Here is an 18,884-nt window from a genome sequence, read left to right as displayed (position 1 = left end):
TTGGCGGTCTATTTCATCTGACCGGTTCTGCTCACACATCCTGCTGCCGCTTGCTGCTAGTATGCATATGCTTCTTTTGCTCCCACCACCCCAGCCTCCACATGTTAGATTCTGTTTTCCTGCTAGGGAATTGGTATAGCCATCCCTGCTTGTAGGTCATTTTATATATTGATACTTTGCTTGGACAGTGAGCTACCCTGAAGGAGCAGAGCCTATATTACCAAGATTTGCATGATTCATTCTTTAATAAATAGTTAAATATATTTCTACGTGGTGTTTCCTTTCTGAACTACAGGAAGTCTGTGACTGTAAATGTGACTTTAACCACATCTTTTCCACAGGGAGAGGTGATCTATAGCAGCTGGATGAACATCTTCTCTGGGAACGGAGGCGTGTTTGACCCATCCATCCCCATCTACTCCTTTGAAGGACGGAACGTCATGACGGACCCTACTTGGTGAGTGACCAGCTTTGGCTGACCCCTTAAAACACATACAGAGAACAATCACAGATTGGGATATTTAGGTGAACATTGATGCAAGTCACTCTGGATAGGAGTGTCTGTAAATGTAAAATGGCATAGGTCTGTGTGTAACTCTCGGTGTGTGTTTTCTGTGAATGCAGGCCTCAGAAGCTGGTGTGGCATGGCTCCAGTACGGTGGGCATCCGTATGACCACTAACTACTGTGAGGCGTGGCGGGCGGGTGACATGGCGGTGACGGGCCAGGCTTCGCTCCTCCAGACAGGCAGACTTCTGGGCCAACACACCCGCAGCTGCTCCAACCATTTCATAGTGCTATGTATTGAGAACAGCTACATTGACCACAGGAGGTCTAATTAACCTTAACACACATACATCTAGTATACACTCACAAACACACACGTCTCCTATTAACATAGAGCAGCTATGTGCTGGACAACATGAGGCGCTATCACACACCACAGCACTCACCTCTCTACCGCAAAAAGACAGAGCAGCTTCATACTGACCACAGATGAAACTCCCTCTGTTCATTCACCTCTCAATATTAAACTCTCATCAACACAGCATCACTACATTGCACTGGTCACTAATGTATGTTTACTGTTTCTTTAAGAAAGGTGTAAATATAATGTAAATGACTTCCTGTCAAAAGCACTGCATCACTCCAATTCATTGTGTTTCAATTTGACTGAAGGAATGCCAAAGAACTGGTGATCAGCAACCAACCGACTAACCCACATTGTTTCTGCAGGAGTAGCCTTTAACACGGTTTATTTTTGTTAGTTTGCTCATTCGAGTCTTATTCTTAAGTGCCTAGTAGAGTAGTTTGCATAGAGACAGCAACCATTCTAACCTTTTGTGGTTTACTGTGGTTTATCAGACCCCAAAACAAACAATATGATGAAATTAGGACGACTGGTCTTTTCTGTTTTCCGTGATAAAAAAGAATAATGAAATGCCAGGATCTATTCAGACAAGGGAACCATGTGTTGCTCCCTCAAGCCTTGAAGTCATTTAGATGCACTGAGTTTATTTGAATAGTTTGGGGTTTCCATATCCATGAAGGCTTTTTGTCTGTGAAAATTAAGGGTTTTTCTGTTGCGAGCGACTTTGTCTTAGTATTTAAGTTGAATTCTATGTTTCGTATTTTATTTATACTGTAACAGCACATAATCTTAAAATGTGGCAGCACATGGGTTCACTTTGAAAATTAAATTGAACAAATGTATGTGTATATATATATATATATATATGCTGTTGTTCAATCTGCCTGCGCTATCACCATGAAATAGTTGTTTTTGTACGGTATTCCACTAATTGACTTACTGTAGATGTACTTTCAACAAATTTATGATTGAGAACTAGATATTTGAATGGCTGTTACAGTGATTCAGAGAAACGATGTACTCATTGACTGGTGCTCAGTGAATAAATGTTTTTTTTTTAAAGTCTTGGCTATTAATTTAATGTGGAGCTTAATTTAATTTGGGTCAATAAATGCATTTACACCAAATGTGCACTAGATGGTAGCACACCATCTTACTTTAACAATAGTGTTGTTGAAAGTGGGACTGGGACGTGAACCTCAAAAAATAACACCTCAGCATAATTTGATATGAGCGCTGATACAGCTTCATAAATCTGGGTGGTGACATTTGAGAAATATTTCTGGTTTGTGGCTCAATGGGTTATCAAATCGGTCTTACTGGATGACTGACTAGGTGTTTCTTACATGTGCAATGATACAGTACCACCTCAGTGCAAATTGAAGACTTCTATGTTTCTGTTTTGAATTATTCATTGACCACGTTCTTCTTGTGAACAGTGTTTTCTCTGAATGTGTCATTGTTTCCCTGAATCTAAAACTGCCACGCGCTGATCTGTTTCACCTGTCTTTGATTGTCTCCACCCACCTCCAGGTGTCACCTGTTTTCCCCATTAGTCCCTGGGTATTTATTCAGGTGTTCCTTTTGTCTGTTGCCAGTTCGTCTTGTCTGTCAAGTCAACCAGCGTGTTTTTCCGTGCTTCTGCGTTTTCTTATCTCTCTTTTGCTAGTTCTCCCAGTTTTGACAATTGCCTGCCTTGACTCTGAACCAGCCTGCTTGACCATACTGCCTGCCATGACCTCGAGCCTACCTGCCACTCTGTAGCTCCTGGACTCTGACCGTGTTTATGATATTTTGCCTGTCCACGACCATTCTCTTGCCTGCCCCTTGGATTATAATAAATATCATTGACTCGAATCATCTGCCTCCCGTGTCTGCATCTGGGTCTCGCCCTGTGCCCTTATAGTATGAACTGGACATGACAGATCCAGCAGACTTGGATCAGCTCCGCCAAGCAGTCTCCCTACAGGGCGCCACCATTGGGAGGCATGAGGAGCTACTGCTGGACCTTTTGGAAGGGCTTCGCCATGACAAAGGGTTCAAGGCTATTATGGCGCAAATCAGGGAGTTAGCTCATAGACAGTCTGCCACCTCCGAGACCCCCCCCCAATCACCCAGAAAGCTTTTCACTATTAGTGGTGGGTTTGTACAGCCTACCCCAGCTCCCCCGCTTACCTCCTCCGGAGCGATATTCTGGGGATCCCGGAACCTGCCGGAGTTTTCTTTCCTCATTTTTGAGCTGCAGCCATCTTCGTTCCCTTTGGATTGGTTGAAGATAGTGTATATTATTACGCTAATGTCGGGAAGGGCGCTCCCCTGGGCTACAGCAGTTTGGGAGCATCAACCCGCTATTTGTCGTGATTTGGAAGACTTTTCATGACAGAGGTGAGGAAGGTTTCCGATTCTCCGGTATCCGGGAGAGAGGTGGCCTGAACTACTTGAATTACGGCAAGACTTTCGCACGTCTGGAATCCGGAGCCCCTATTCGATACCTTCCTTCATGGATTATCAGAGGTGATAAAAGATTAACTAGCTGCTCAGTGGACCTTGATTCCCTCATCGCCCTCACCATTAGGATTGATGGACGTCTATGGGAACGCAGGAGTGAGAGGTCTGGCCTAGGTCACACTCATCCATTTGCTGCGGCTCGCTCACCTCCGAAGGAATCCGGAAGTCCCCAAAAGCTGTTTTTCCGATATACACCGGAACCTATGCAACTGGGAAGAGATAGATTATCGCCTAGGGAACGTTCACGCAGGCTAAGCTCTAATTGTTGTCCGTATTGTGGTGCTGTAGGGCATTACATAGCCACCTGCCCAGTGAAGAGACCTGAATCCTTTCGTAGGTACAAGTACACTGGTGAGCCTGACTGGGAACCCTTTAATTCCCATTACCCAAACTCGCTTTTTATGTGATCTTGCTGTGGGGAGACCAGCCAAAGTCTCTCCGGGTGCTCATTGACTCTGGTGCAGATGCGTTTCATGGACGCTACCCTGGTATCGGAACTAAGTATCCCTACTCAACTCCTCTCCGTTCCCATGGATGCCAGGGCACTGGACGGCCACTCCATTGGAAGAGTTACACAAAAGCACAGCCCCCATTAATATGCGGATATCTGGAAACCACAGTGAGTCAATACAGCTTCTCATTGAGTCTCCACATATCACTATTGTTTTGGGCTTTTCTTGGCTCCAGAAGCACAACCCGGATATTGACTGGACCACGGGGCCAACCTGAGTTGGAGCCCATTCTGCCATTCCCATTACCTGAAGGCGGCACAGCCTTCCCCGGAATGTCTGCCTCCCGGATTGAGTACAGCCTCAGATCGCTCTGCCATTCGCGCAGAGTACCATGACCTCCTGGAGGCTTTCAGCAAGGCTCGTGCTACCTACCTCCCTCCACAACGTCCTGCCGATTATGCTATTGACCTCCTCCCGGGCACCGCACTGCCTCAAGGCCGGCTAAATTCCCTGTCTGGTCCTGAGACCAAGGCCATGGAGGAGTACATCGAGGACTCTCTGGCAGTTGGGAGTGTTCGTCCTTCTGCCTCTCCTGCTGGTGCAGGATTCTTCTTTGTGGGGAAGCTCAAGACCCTGCGTCCATGCATTGATTACCAGGGTCACAATGACATTACGATCAAAAAATTGGTACCCTCTACCACTCCTCTCCTTGGCTTTCGAACCTCTCCAGGGGGCTACCATATTTTCTAAACTGGACCTTCAGAATGCCTACCACCTTGTGAGGATACACAAAGCAGATGATTGGAAGACTTCTTTCAACACTGCCAGTGGACACTGAGTACCTGGTCATGCGTTTGGACTCACCAACGCACTAGGACTAGTCTCCCAGTCCCTACCACTGAAAAACATCCCCACTGCATGATGTTGCCACCACAAAAAAAATAGAATACATTTTAGTTTAGTAAAATTACTTTTTAGCTACAGCCATGTCTATCAGGCATGCTTAGGCACATATTTTTATAGTAAACCCAGTTTATCAGTTTTAGAGATTTACAACCGTAAATTGTTATTGTATCTTATCACTATTAGCTAGTAAACGTAGCTAGCTAGTTTACTGGATATCCAATAATTGTTATTTACATCTGTTTGGAATCTTATCTTGCGTCATGCCTATAATTTTGTGAGATTGAAATGCATCCACGGTCATAATCATAACCAATCTCAAAACTCGGCAATTATGTTACATAACTAGCTAGTAGACTTAGTTGCTGATGTTAAACGTTTGCTAACAAGTTAAACGTGATGCATGGTACATAAATGAGCAGGCGCCAGGCTAACCAACCAGCCAACTCCAGTCATGTGCTAATAATGTTTGTTGGTAAACCTAGCTTTAGGTAGCTGGTTGTAACGTTGTAGCTTGCTGTTTAGTAGCCATATCTAAGACTAAAAATGTTTTACTATCGAAATACAATATAGCTCCGATTGTACAACCTCTTCTATTTTTAGTCATAGATACCTGTAGTTGTTTAGCTAAGTTAGCAAACCATTTTTATTTTATTTCCCTCCACTGAAACACAGTATGTTAGCCAGCAATACACAAAATCGGTTTCAGTAGATAAACTAAAGTGATCTAACTAGCTAGGTGGCTTGCAGGAAAAATAACTTACTTAGCTAGCCTCCGTATTTGTCATATGCCCCCTTGGTGCTGGCATCGGATATAGCTAAATCCAAGTATTTATTTCTAATCCTCTTTCCTATATTCCGGTTGAATGTCACCATGTAGCTAATAGACCATTTTTTGATGTTCTATCGTCAAATTCGTTGGGTGGAATCATTTGACGCCATTGCGTCAGTTCTTTCAGTTTTGCCCAAAGGATTGTGTTGTTAATGTCTGCCTCCCTTTTTAAAAAGCCTGCCTCGGGGGAGGATGTGTCCAGAGCACCAAGCACCGCCCCACACGAGTTGTAGTCTTTCAGAGACTGGAAATAATATGTCAGCTTGTATATTTAGCAATGAATTCAGGGATAGAAACATCGCTGAAAGACGTCCAATAGCTCTACTGAACTAGGACAACATATCTACTCACACAAAAACGTATAGCGTTATCAATATCACATAGAGCACATGTGTCAAACTCGTTCTACGGAGGGCAGTGTGTCTGCGGGTTTTCACTCCTCCCTTGTTCTTGATTGATGACTTAAGGTCACGAATTAGTTATTAATTTTGCTACACCCACACTAGCATCTGCAAAAATATGTGTATGTGACCAATACAATTTGATTAGAACTATCCACACTTGGTTGTCTCAGGCTTTGCGCAATGCCACAAAGCAGGACTACATTTATTTTCAGATCACACCCCCATATCAATAGACTAGAAGCCGTCATAGGGTGTATCATTCAGCGCGCGAAGCCCAGAACTTCATTACTTCTGGGCAATTATGTGTGAAACACATCTCACTGACGTAGGTATGCTTCAGACATGATGAAAACATGCCCAGATTCCTCCAGATTGAAATTCCCCATTAACCAAATTAGACACTCTCTCTCATTGACCTCCATAAAAAAAATATTTAAAAAAACCGCCACCTGCTGGAGAAGACAGATTTTGGGCTCTCGCTTCACCTCTTCCTCTATTCTCACTAACTGGACCATGAATGCAGCCCTCACTTGCATTGTTCGAGGCAATATTTGTCAACCAATCATTAGGGTGTTTTTGTTTGACCCACTCGTACATGAACATAGATGGGATTGAAACATGATCGGGATAGAATTGAAAATTATATTTGAGACCTCTTTCTAACCAATTAATTGTGCACATATTGGGCCTCCGGGGTGGCGCAGGGGTCTAGGGCACTGCATCGCAGCGCCAGCTGTGCCACCAGAGACTCTGGGTTCTCCAGGCTCTGTCGCAGCCGGCCGCGACCGGTAGGTCCGTGGGGCGACGCACAATTGGCCTAGCGCAGTCAGTGCGGCTTGGTTGGGCTGTGTTTCGGAGGCCATGTTGTAGCGACAAGATAGTAATTGCTAACAATTGGATACCATGAAAAAGGGGGTTAAAAAAACAATTTTTTTGCACATATTATGTTTTCAGTTTGTGATATGGGGTATAGAAAAGTGTATTTAGATGTTTATACAGAAACTTTTACAAACAATACACTATATACAATAGTATTTGGACACCCCTTTGAACTAGTGGATTCAGCTATTTCAGCCACACTCGTTGCTTACAGGTGTATAAAATCGAGCACACACCATAGACAAACATTGGCAGTAGTGACTTTCTCAATGACTTCCAACAAGTCAGGTTGTCAAATTTCTTTAGAGCTGTGCGCAATGCCAAGTGTTGGCTGGAGGGGAGTAAAGCTCGCCGCCATTGGACTCTGGAGCAGTGGAAATGTGTTCTCTGGAGGCATGAATCACGCTTCACCATCTGGCAGTCCAACGGACAAATCTGGGTTTGGTGGATGCCAGGATAACGTTACCTGTCCCAAGGCATAGTGCCAGCTGTAAAGTTTGGTGGAGGAGGAATAATTGTCTGGGGCTGTTTTTCATGGTTTGGGCTAAAACCCTTAGTTCCAGTGAAGGGAAATCTTAACACTACAGCATACAATGACATTCTAGACCATTCTGTGCTTCCAACTTTGTGGCAACAGTTTGGGGAAGGCCCTTTCCTGTTTCAGCATTCCAATGCCCCCGTGCACAATGCTTGCTCCAAAAATAAATGGTTTGTCAAGATCGGTGAGGAATAACTTGACTGGCCTGCAAAGAGCCCTGACCTGAACCCCATTGAACATGACAAGCTGGTGTCCACATACCTTTGGTCATGTAATGTATCTGGCCTTCTCCCCCTTCACTTCAATGGTGGGCTGAGAATAACTTTCCTTGTCTCTAAATATTAAAATAGAGTGAAGGACAGAATAATTTGACTGCTCCCTGCTTGGTGTTACTTTTCATCATGTTCTGTACTCTAGTTTCTCTCTGTTCAATAGCTTTTGTCTCTTGAGGAAGAAGGCAAGCTGTCAGGACATTCTGTATTCAGGTTTTATTCTCTGTCTACATTGAGCTCAGTAATAGTGTTTTGATTGACAAATACCTTATTCTTGTTCTCAGCTGAATTGCCCACCTGGGAGTGCAGGCAGATGTACTGCCTGAGCCCTATGGGCCCTGGTCAAAGGACTTGAACTATATAGGAAATAGGGTTTCATTTAGGAGTGGGATGCAGCCATATTTTGTCAGCTGGATAAATATTTCATCATGTTATTTCCAGATGATTTATTTAGAAGTGGTGCCTGTACACAAGGCGAGATCCATACAGAAATGGTTTAGTCGAGGTCGGTGTGGAAGAACTTGACTGCCTGCATTGAGCCCTGACCTCAACTCCATCGAACACCTTTGGGATGAATTGGAACACCGACTGCGAGCCAGGCCTAATCGCCCAACATCAGTGCCCAACTTCACTAATGCTCTTGTGGCTGAATGGAGGCAAATCCCCACAACACTGTTCCAGTGGAACATTCTAGTGCAAAGCCTTCCCAGAATAGTGTAGGATATTATAGCAGCAAAGGGGGGACCAACTCCATATTAATGCCCATGATTTTGGAATGATGTGTTAGATGAGCAGGTGTCCACATACTTTTGGTCATGTAGCGTATGTTGACGCTGCCAGGTTAATCTGAGCCTTGCTGTTGGGAAACCACTACAGTGTCCGACTTTCGGCTGTCGCAGATGCACGTCCCCTGACTTCATTCACTGATTTTCGACTACCGTCTGCATGCTTGAACACGCCCAGTGTGAGAAGGGGTTGGGTATGAGAGAGGGGTTAAGGGCGGTTGGGGGAGTTCCATGTGGGCGGGATATTTTCGCGTTGTTGGCAATCAGACCATTTTTTTTCCTCCAAGCAAAGAATACAGAAGTTGGTGAGAAATTGCCCAGAGTAATTTGTTATGACAATGGATACAATACGCTGTTATTTCATATTTTTGGTCATATTTCTTGGAGCAGGAATTCACATATCAATCGGTAAGTGATGCAGACACATTAGACACAGAATTATGATTCAAATTAGATTTTCACACTTGGTTTTTGTTTTAAAAAATTGTGTTTTCAAACATGGCGCAGGTCATGGGGAACCGAGCTGCCAGGAATGTTTATTGTCAAGCAAATGACCATGCGGGTGAGAGAACGAATAAAAAGTCACTTGCACGAAAATTGCCTCACTTGGCTATAATTTAGGACTCGGAGGTGCTTATGGCCAGACATTTATATCCCGTTGTATTGAAGTGGCTGATATGTTGTCTAGCAAAAGAGAGACTCGACAATTGCTCTTTCTGTACTTGGTGAAGTCGAAGTGTCCTGTATATTTTTTTTGTCAACATAGTTGTTTGAGTCATAGGACGAGCAAAGCGAACCGAATGAATAGGATTGGCACATATGAGCTGTTGTTAACGTGACAGTTTTATACTTGATACAATGTGATACAATGTCCAGATAGTTATCATGGAAGCGTGATAGGGTGGCGACATTGGATCATACAATGCACCCGCTTCGTTGCTGAGGATGTGTAGTGTCTCTAGAGATCTAAAAAGCTCGTCATAGCACTTGTCGAATACAACAAAATAAGTTATCTGAAGACATTAGTCCAAAGAGCACATTATCATCTAAAATGTCTAAATAGTCGATTAGTGATAAGGACTCACGTAGGAATATCAATATGTAGCATAGGCTAAGCCCCTTCAGGCTATTTAACGTTAGATACACTGTTGCAAATAACTGACTACCGAATGACCCGTTTACCAGATTCAAAGCATACGATTTGTTACAGAATATTGGAGACGTATCGGTTCAATACGTGGGGTTTCTGACAATTGACTAACAAGGAATGATGACTTAGCCTACCAAACATACTCTACGTGCCTGCTGATGCATCCATGGATACTGGAGGCGCATGTAGCCTACGTTGACATTGTAACCCACGAGTAGTTGCCCGAGGCATCAATTTATATATTTTTCAGCTTCTCCATTGAAGCTTTGCTATAGCAAAATTACCTTGTCACAGTATAGTCATTATCTCGATTTCCAATTCTAAAATTGTGCAGGGAGTTAATTTTTATTTGTTTTAACGGATGGATAGGAGATGTAGTCTAGAGAAGGTTATAGTTAACGAAGCCAAAACGTATTTAATCTTAATCGCGATCCAGTTTACGGAGTAGGCTCGTGGAAACAAAGCATCCCATCTGTATGAGGAATGGTGATGGGCTCCATTTGTCCACTGATGGGCAGATCTGAGAACGGCTATTCCACACATACCTTCAATGTACAGAGAGCACAAATGCTCCAGCACAAGCATCCCTGTGTAGGGTGTCTTGTAATGGATGACTAGAGGAGAGAAAAGCAGGGACATGATCAGAAACAGGATCTCGTTTTCTGCTGTAATATGTCATAGGTTCATAAATGAGTAATGTTATTTTGCATGGTTAGATCTCATCTGTTCCATGCCTATCAGTGTACTGTGCTGAGATGTGAATAGGTCTGTATGTAATTTCCATAATGTGATTTACAAACCTATAGTCTACCCTAGGGAATAAACCCTCCTCAGAGCCATTCCACAATGTGCACAGAGGGATGGAGTTTCCCAGATTGTATCTGTAGTTAGAAAGAGACAAGATTAGCATTCCTGCTAAATTTGGTTGAAATATAATTTCAACTCTGATAAATTAAGGTAATTGATTCCACACAAATTGGCAATTTTTATATTATAGGATTCATATGCTAATTCAGAGACTTTCCTCAATTGGCCCAGACCAGACCTAATATTTAATCCACTTTAGAATAAATCAATTTGATGTCACATGTGCCAAATACAGCAGGTGTGGACCTTACAGTGAAATGCTTACTTACAAGCTCTTAACCAACAATGCAGTTAAGAAAAATAGAAATATAACAAATAATTAAGGAGCAACAATAAATTAATATTAGCGAGGCTAATATACAGGGGGTACCGGTACAGAGTCAATGTGTGGGGGCACCGGTTAGGCGAGGTAATATGTACATGTAGGTAGAGGTAAAGTGACTATGCATGGATAATAAACAGAGTAGCAGCAGTGTAAAAATGGGGTGTGGGGACAATGCAGATAGTCAGGGTAGTCATTTGAATAACTGTTCAAGTGTCTTATGGCTTGGGGGTTGAATCTGTTAAGAAGCCTCTTTGACCTAAACTAGGCGCTCCGGTACCGCTTGCCGTGCGGTAGGAGAGAGAACAATCTATGACTAGGGTGGCTGGAGTCCTTGGCAATTTCTTGGGCCTTCCTATGACACCGACTGGTATAGAGGTCCTGGATGGCAGGAAGCTTGGTGTACTGGGCCGTACACACTACCCGCTGTAGTGCCTTTCGGTCAGAGGCCGAGCAGTTGCCATACCAGGCGGTGATGCAACCATGCTCTCGATGGTGCAGCTGTAGAACCTTTTGAGCATGTGAGGACCCGTGCCAAATCTTTTCAGTCTTTGGAGGGGGAATAGGTGTTATCATGCCCTCTTCACAACTGTCTTGGTGTGTTTGGACCATGATAGTTTGTTGGTGATGTGGACACCAAGGAACTTGAAGCTTTCAACCTACTCCACTACAGCCCTGTCAATGAGAATGGGGGTGTGCTCGGCCCTCCTTTTTTTGTAGTCCACAATCATCTCTTTTGTTTTGATCACATTGAGGGAGAGGTTGTTATCCTGGCACCACACTGCCAGGTCTCAACCTATAGGGAGGAGGTCAGTCTCATCATTGTCAGGGATCAGGCCTACCACTGTTGTGCCGTCAGCAAACTTAATGATTGTGTTGGAGTCGTACTTGGCCATGCAGTCATGGGTGAACAGGGAGTAGAGGAGGGTTTAGTCCCAGCTTTGAGGGCACTATGGTGTTGAATGCTTAGCTGTAGTCAATAAATATCATTATCATGTAGGTGTTCCTTTTGTCCAGGTGGGAAAGGGCAGTGTGGAGTGCAATAGAGATTGCATCATCTGTGGATCTATCGGAAGGTATGCAAATACCGACCCGACAGCCATGCCACATCTGAGCCGGTGTAGTACGATTCAATCTTAGGCCTGTATTGACGCTTTGACTGTTTGATGGTTCGTTGGAGGGAATAGCAGGATTTCTTATAAGTGTCCTTGAAACCGGAAGCTCTACCCTTTAGCTGAGTGCGGATGTTGCCTGTAATCCATGGCTTCTGGTTGGGGTATGTATGTACGGTCACTGTGGGGACGACGTCATCGATGCACTTATTTATGAATTGGAACAACCCCATAACATATTCCAGTCTGTGCTAGCAAAACAGTCCTTTAGCTTAGCATCTGTGTCCTCTGACCACTTCCTTATTGAGTGAATCACTGCTTGTAATTTACCTTTATTTAACTATGCAAGTCAGTTAAGAACAAATTCTTATTTTCAATGATGGCCTAGGAACAATGGGTTAACTGCCTTGTTCAGGGGCAGAACGACAGATATTTACCTTGTCAGCTCGGGGATTTGATCTTACAACCTATCGGTTACTAGTCCAACGCTCTAACCACTAGACTACCTGCCGTCCCATAAGCAGGAATCAGATTTGTTATGGTCAGATTTGCCAAATGGAGGCAAATCTGTGTGTGGAGTAAAGGTGGTCTCCAGTCCCCCCCCCCTTGCTGGCAGAAATGAGGTAAAACAGATTTAAGTTTCCCTGCGTTAAAGTCCTCGGCTTTTAGAAGCGCTGCCTCTGGGTGAGCATTTTTCTGATTTCTTAGGGCCCCACATCCGGTGAAATTGCAGAGAGCTAACATTTTAAATACACCATTCATTGTATTAAACATTCTTGTAAATACATGTATCTTACATAATTTAAAAGATGAACGTCTTATTAATCCAGCCGCTGTGTCAGAATTCAAAAAGGTTTACTGCAAAAGCAAACATGCGATTTTCTGAGGATGGCTCCCCACACACACACACACACACACACACAAGTATTACTAGCATTTTCCAACCAAGCATTAGCGTCACGAAAGTCAGAAATAACAATAAAATACATTGCTTACCATTGAAGATCTTCCTCTGGTGGCAATGCCAAGTGTCCTAACTACACAGTGAATGTTTGTTTTCTTTGATAAAATCATTTTTTATAGCCTAACACGAAACATTTGTAAACCGGTTGCGTCTTGATTTCCGTCTCATTCAACTTTGGACGAAGCGTTCGTGGTAATTACACACACTAAACAAACGTTTATCCAGTCATTTATCCAGTCCTCTGGTTGTTACTAACACAACCATACATGATGGTTCTTTTCCCAGGATGTATTGACCGAAACAAACCGATTTGAAGACACCAATCAATGACCTCATTGCGCACCAATGGTAGGACCAGTCTATTGTTGATTGACTGTATTTTGGCCCAATGACCACTGATCATCTTGAAATCTAGCTTGGAAGATCGCCAATGAGCTAAGGTAAACGGCAATATGTAATGGTTATACGTTCGAAGACCAGCCTTTGTCGTAAACTCTGGCGTAAAAGAGGTTCATTCGCCATTGCAAATCCTACTTGACGGAGCCACGAGTGTTATGCATAGCAGTACATATTCAATAGCATTTTCAACAAGTTTATATATTTAAATTATGGTGAATAAATCGGGAAAAGCTAAAGCAAAGTCTAGGTATACAGATTTAACCCAAATTATAGAGGAAATTGATCGAGACAGCGAGACCGAGTTTCTTCAGAAAGAGGAATCTTTCAGCGAAGATAGTTTCGACTCCCAGGCGGAAGAAATGTTTCTGCACGGCGAGGATGCCATGCTGGATTGGTAAGTTCTAATGCTAATGTCATTGTTTGAAATTAATATGAAATATTATTCATTTGAGATTTTTTTTGTTTTATTTTATTTGCAATATATAAAAATATCATCTGTAATGAAATTGGCAATACTGTGTGTGTGTGATATATTTTTTAAATTTATTTTACATAAACATGGAATAGAACAGCACTTCACCATAGTGATTATGTTCCCTGTACTCAGAGATTATATATATATATATATTTATTTTACTTGTTGATATAGGGCTCATACGTGAAAGTATTGTTACTGATTTTTGTAATCTTTCACAGTGGCAGTGAATCTGATTGTGAGCCGCCAATGTCTAGGTGTCCATCTCCCTCTGAAGCTGGTTCATCCAGCCGGACCCCCGCTGTCTACGGCTCCACACCTACCTGGCCATCTAGAGATGTGAAGTCAGTGACAAAGAAGAGGAGGTGGGGAAGAGAGAAACCTGCAGACAGAGGGCCAGAGGGTTGTTGGCACTCTGTGTTAGAAGATGATGTGGAACCAAATCCACCAGTTTTTAGACCCAAAAGGCAGCCAGGACCTCAACTAGACATGAATGCCACAAAGTACAGCCCCCTTCAACTTTTTCAACTGTTTTTCAACTCATCAGTCGTTGATTTTTCTGGTGGCGAACACCAATAAGTATGGGGCTAAGAAGCAGGCAGGAAAGAAAGAGGCATGGAAGACCATTTCTATGTCAGACCTTTTCTGCTACTTTTCAATGGGGCTGGTGAAGTTGAAAACTCTAAGGGACTACTGGAAAACGTCAGCTCTCTATCAACTGCCTTTCCCCATGACTGTCATGTCTTGTAAAAGGTTTCTGACTATCTCACGGGCGCTTCACATCAGTGACCCAGAAGTTGATGGGGAGAATGACAAGAAGAGAGGCACACCAAGGTTTGATAGGCTCTGTAAAATAAAACCTCTCTACCCCAGCATCGTTGATGCCTGCAAGACTTACAGTATTTTCAGCCCGCCCAGAACCTGTCCATCGACGAGAGGATGGTAGCCTCAAAGGCCAGAATCAGCCTCAAACAATACATGCGTAACAAACCAACCAAATGGGGTTACAAGCTGTTTGTTTTGTCTGATTCTGTGTGTGCCTACACTTGCAATTTTTTGGTTTATGAGGGGAAAAACAGTTTTGCTACCGGTTATTGACTGAGTTATGATTCCGTTATGGAGTTATTGGATTTTCAACTGCTGAGGAATGGCTACAAACTGTTTGTGGATAACTTCTACACAAGCCCTACCCTGTTTACAGAGCTGAGGAAGTGGGAGGTGTGGGCTTGTGACACCATTCGTACCAACAGGGTGGGATTTCCAAAGACCAAGGTGAACGACATGCCTAAGTGGTCTGAGCGGGGTACCATGTGATGGATCCGTGAAGATGGCCTGCTGTTTGTGAAGTGGATGGATACTATAGAGGTGGTCATGTGCTCCAGTATCCACAAGTCTACAGAATCAGTTCTGTTTGCGTGCTAATATAAGTACCATTGACTTTTGGGCTGTTTCCCTGCTCTTGGTCGACCAAGAGTGGTCTATTTTTTTCGACCAATTGTTTGGTAAAAAATGGAAACCGTGGATTTGTCAATATATTGACACCGTAGACACGGTGGAGATCACATCATCAGGCGTGTGAAGGACGGTGCCGGGGCATGGACCACAAAAAATCTCCCCATTCCAGCTGCTGTGAAGGACTACAACAAGAGCATGGGAGGTGTGGACCTGTCAGATGTGCTGATACAATGTTCTTCACAAGACCATGAAATGGTACAAAACATTTTTCTATCATTTCATTGACATTGCTATGGTGAATTCCTTCCTCATCCAGAAGGAAATGGCAAAGAGCTGTGGACAGCCCCCATCTCACAGCTAGCCTTCAGGGAGCTGCTCATCCAGGAGCTTTCTAGCTACAGCAAGTCCACTGCAGCACCTTCTGCTCCAACCAGTGGTGTTCACCTGCCCAGATTCATCTCTGCAGGCATGAATGTGCCTCAGGGCAAAAAGGGCACAGTAGGGAGACGTTGTGCCCTTTGTCACAGGAAATGCCCCATCACCTGCACCAGCTGTTCAGTAAGCCTCTGCTTTACAGCAGAAAGAGACTGCTATGGCACCTGGCATCAGCAGCACAATATTGTGTAGAGGACTGAGGGTCTTCACAATATTGTAAATAGAAAATGTGTAAATAGTTTACCCTTGTTATTTGTTTGTTTATTATTATTTATTTATTTATTTGATAATTTTTTTCATATATATATATATTTGTTTTTTTGGGGGGGGGGTGTTAGAATAGCATTTATGTATTTTGTATATAGTTCTTTCCTTCAAAATGTATCACTGTACCAATTCGGCCACTTGGGTACATTTGTGTGGGACACCTGGGTGACTTCATGCTCAATGTCATGTAGCTCGCTCATTTTTGAAGATATCTGTCTAAAACTTTGCTCAGCTATTGTTGCCATCTTATGTCCATCATTCAAATCATCCACAGCATCCTATCTGTATGTTTGGCTGTTCTTGGTCATTTGAAAGATGATGCAGCAACATAAATAAAAAACAGAAAACGTATGTTTATTTCCTTGTATTTCTTTCTACCAGATCTATTGTGTTATATTCTCCTACATTCAATTCACATTTCTACAAAATTCAGAGTGTTTCCTTTCAAGTGATACCAAGAATATGCATATCCTTGCCTCTGTGCCTGAGCTACAGGCAGTTAGATTAGGGTATGTCTTTAGGCGGAAATTGAGAAGAAGGGGGGGTACCCCAAAGAAGTTAACTGGCTTGCCTAATTAAATAAAAATACATCTGACTCCCTCTTCAGTAATTTGTGTCATTTTTAATTGCTGCGCTTACAGCATCAGACAAAGTATCCTACATTTTATTCAAACACAGGGTGTGTCTATATATTGACAAATCCACGGTTTCCATTTTTTACCAATCAATTGGTCGAAAAAAATGGACCACTCTTGGTTGACCAAGTTAAAAAAAAAAATTAATTGGGGGGGGGGTGAGAACAGCCCAAAAGTCAATGGTACTTATATTAGCGCGCAAACAGAACTGATTCTGCATACTTGTTGGGATTGGGGTGGGTGGCTTTTGACCATTTCTTTGGATCCTCATGTCTTACTCATTACTCAATACGGGGCCCCCTCAGGGGTGTGTTCTTAGTTACCTTCTGTACTCCCTGTTCACCCACGACCAAATACGACTCAAACACCATCCTTAAGTTTGCTGACGACACAACGGTGGTAGGCCTGATCACCAACAACGATGAGACCGCCTATAAGGAGGAGGTCAGAGAACTGGCAGTGTGGTGCCAGGACAACAACCTCTCCCTCAATGTGAGCAAGACAAAGAAACTGATCGTGGACTACAGGAAAAGGCGGTCCGAACAGGCCCCCATTAACTTCAACGGGGCTGTAGTGAGCTGGTTGAGAGTTTCAAGTTTCTTGGTGTCCACATCACCAATGATCTATCATGGTCCAAACACATCAAGGCAGTCGTGAAGAGGGCACAACAAAACTTTTTCCCCCTCAGGAGACACAAGATTTGGCATGGGTCCCCAAATCTTCAAAGTTCTCCTGCCGCACCATCAAGAACATCCTGACCGGTTGCATCACTGCCTGGTATGGCAACTGCTCTGCATCTTACCGTAAGGCACTACAGAGGGTACTACATACGGCCCAGTACATAACTGGGGCCAAGCTTCCAGCAATCCAGGACCTATATAATAGGCGATGTCAGAGGAAAGCCCATAACAGTCCAGTCACCCGCACGGCAAGCGGTACCGGAGCGCCAAGTCTAGGACCAAAAGGCTCCTTAACTGCTTCTACCCCCAAGCCATAAGACTGCTGAACAACTAATCAAATGGCCACCGGACTATTATATTGACCCCCCACCCACCCCACCATTTGTTTTGTACACTGCTGCTACTCGCTGTTTTATTATCTATACATAGTCACTTCACCCCTACCTACATTTACAACTTACCTCTAACCTGTACCCCCGCACACTGACTCTGTACCGGTACCCCCTGTGTATAGCCTCGTTATTGTGTTTTATATTATTTTGCTTTATTTGGTAAATATTTTATTAACTCTTCTTGAACTGCACTATTGGTAAAGGGCTTGTAAAGTAAGCATTTCACGGTTAAGTCCAAACTTGTTGTATTGGCGCATGTGACAAAGTTTGATTTGATTAACCACGTTTCCATCCACATCATACTGTATTAAAAAAACAACAACAGCTGTGATGGAAACAGGAATTTTCGGTAATGCAGACAGATTCTACATGGTGAGATCTTTTTGTGTCAGTAAAATTTTCTTTATACGGATTTTAGAATATTCACGTCAATCTGTCGTCAACTGGATGGAAACATATCTATTGTTAGACATTTTTGTTGATCCAAATCAGATATTATGTACTTTAATATTTATTGAATATTATATGAATCCTTTAATTTAAAATGGCCCGTTTGGGTGCAATCATTTAGCTTAATTTACCAGAGAGAAATTATATTTCAACAAAATAATATTGCAAGAATGCTAATCTTATGTTTCTTGCAGAAATTATTTCAGTACAATCTGAGATCTAATACAATTTTATTGGTCGTGTACACAATTTAGCAGGTTTTGTGGCAGGTGCAGCGCAATGCTTATTTTCCTAGTAATCAATGCAGTAAATGTCTACAAAATAATAAAAAACTACGAGATGGTGGGTGTCAATCCTTTCTTGTGTTTTTTTCAGATGAAACGACACAGATTTCACATCAATTGACACAACCATCGTTTAGCTACTTTGTCAACCAATATTTCTCATCAACAAAGGCTTTGTTAGTGAATGCTTCTGCTCCACATATTGAATAAAGATGGTCGGGCCAGCACAAATTTATAGAATATCTTACATTTTATTTCGTAACATCAGCCTCAAGGACACATATTTTGGTCACAAAGGCTTTGTTAGCTGTCCACAAAGCTAGAATATTTCAGCCAACTTTGTTTTGTGAATTGTCTGGGCTGTTCTATCATTGACACTGCTGTTATGAAATAGTCTAAGAAATAGCCACTGCACTATATTTGTGAGTGCTTGCTAACCTCTACATTTATTATGTAAGTGTTCAATGTCCTTGGTGACAGGCAATGGGTTAAGCAAGAGCCATAGGCTAGATGGATATTCTATATGACTGGGTAAAGCCTTCGGATCCTGCACA

The 18,884-nt window shown here is 42.9% G+C and overlaps 2 protein-coding genes across 7 annotated transcripts in view; both read left to right on the top strand.

Moving 5' to 3' along the window:
- The window catches only part of LOC115114476 (collagen alpha-1(XV) chain), a 53,636-nt gene extending 51,704 nt beyond the window's left edge, over window positions 1–1,932 (top strand). For all 6 annotated transcript variants that reach the window (XM_029642732.2, XM_029642728.2, XM_029642729.2 and 3 more), the window contains 2 exons: window positions 342–457; window positions 625–1,932. In XM_029642732.2, coding sequence (XP_029498592.1) covers window positions 342–457; window positions 625–841 — 333 coding nt within the window. In that variant the 3' untranslated portion in view covers window positions 842–1,932. The remainder of the gene's footprint in view (window positions 1–341; window positions 458–624) is intronic.
- Window positions 1,933–8,695: 6,763 nt separating this feature from the next.
- The window catches only part of LOC115114475 (TGF-beta receptor type-1-like), a 40,117-nt gene continuing 29,928 nt past the window's right edge, over window positions 8,696–18,884 (top strand). The window contains exon 1 of the mRNA XM_029642725.2: window positions 8,696–8,851. Coding sequence (XP_029498585.1) covers window positions 8,776–8,851 — 76 coding nt within the window. The 5' untranslated portion in view covers window positions 8,696–8,775. The remainder of the gene's footprint in view (window positions 8,852–18,884) is intronic.

This window comes from Oncorhynchus nerka, linkage group LG9b, assembly GCF_034236695.1.
Source record: "Oncorhynchus nerka isolate Pitt River linkage group LG9b, Oner_Uvic_2.0, whole genome shotgun sequence".
In the NCBI taxonomy this organism is placed as follows: domain Eukaryota; kingdom Metazoa; phylum Chordata; class Actinopteri; order Salmoniformes; family Salmonidae; genus Oncorhynchus; species Oncorhynchus nerka.
Note: the sequence above shows the minus strand (reverse complement) of the source record. Positions and strands in the feature narration are given on the sequence as shown.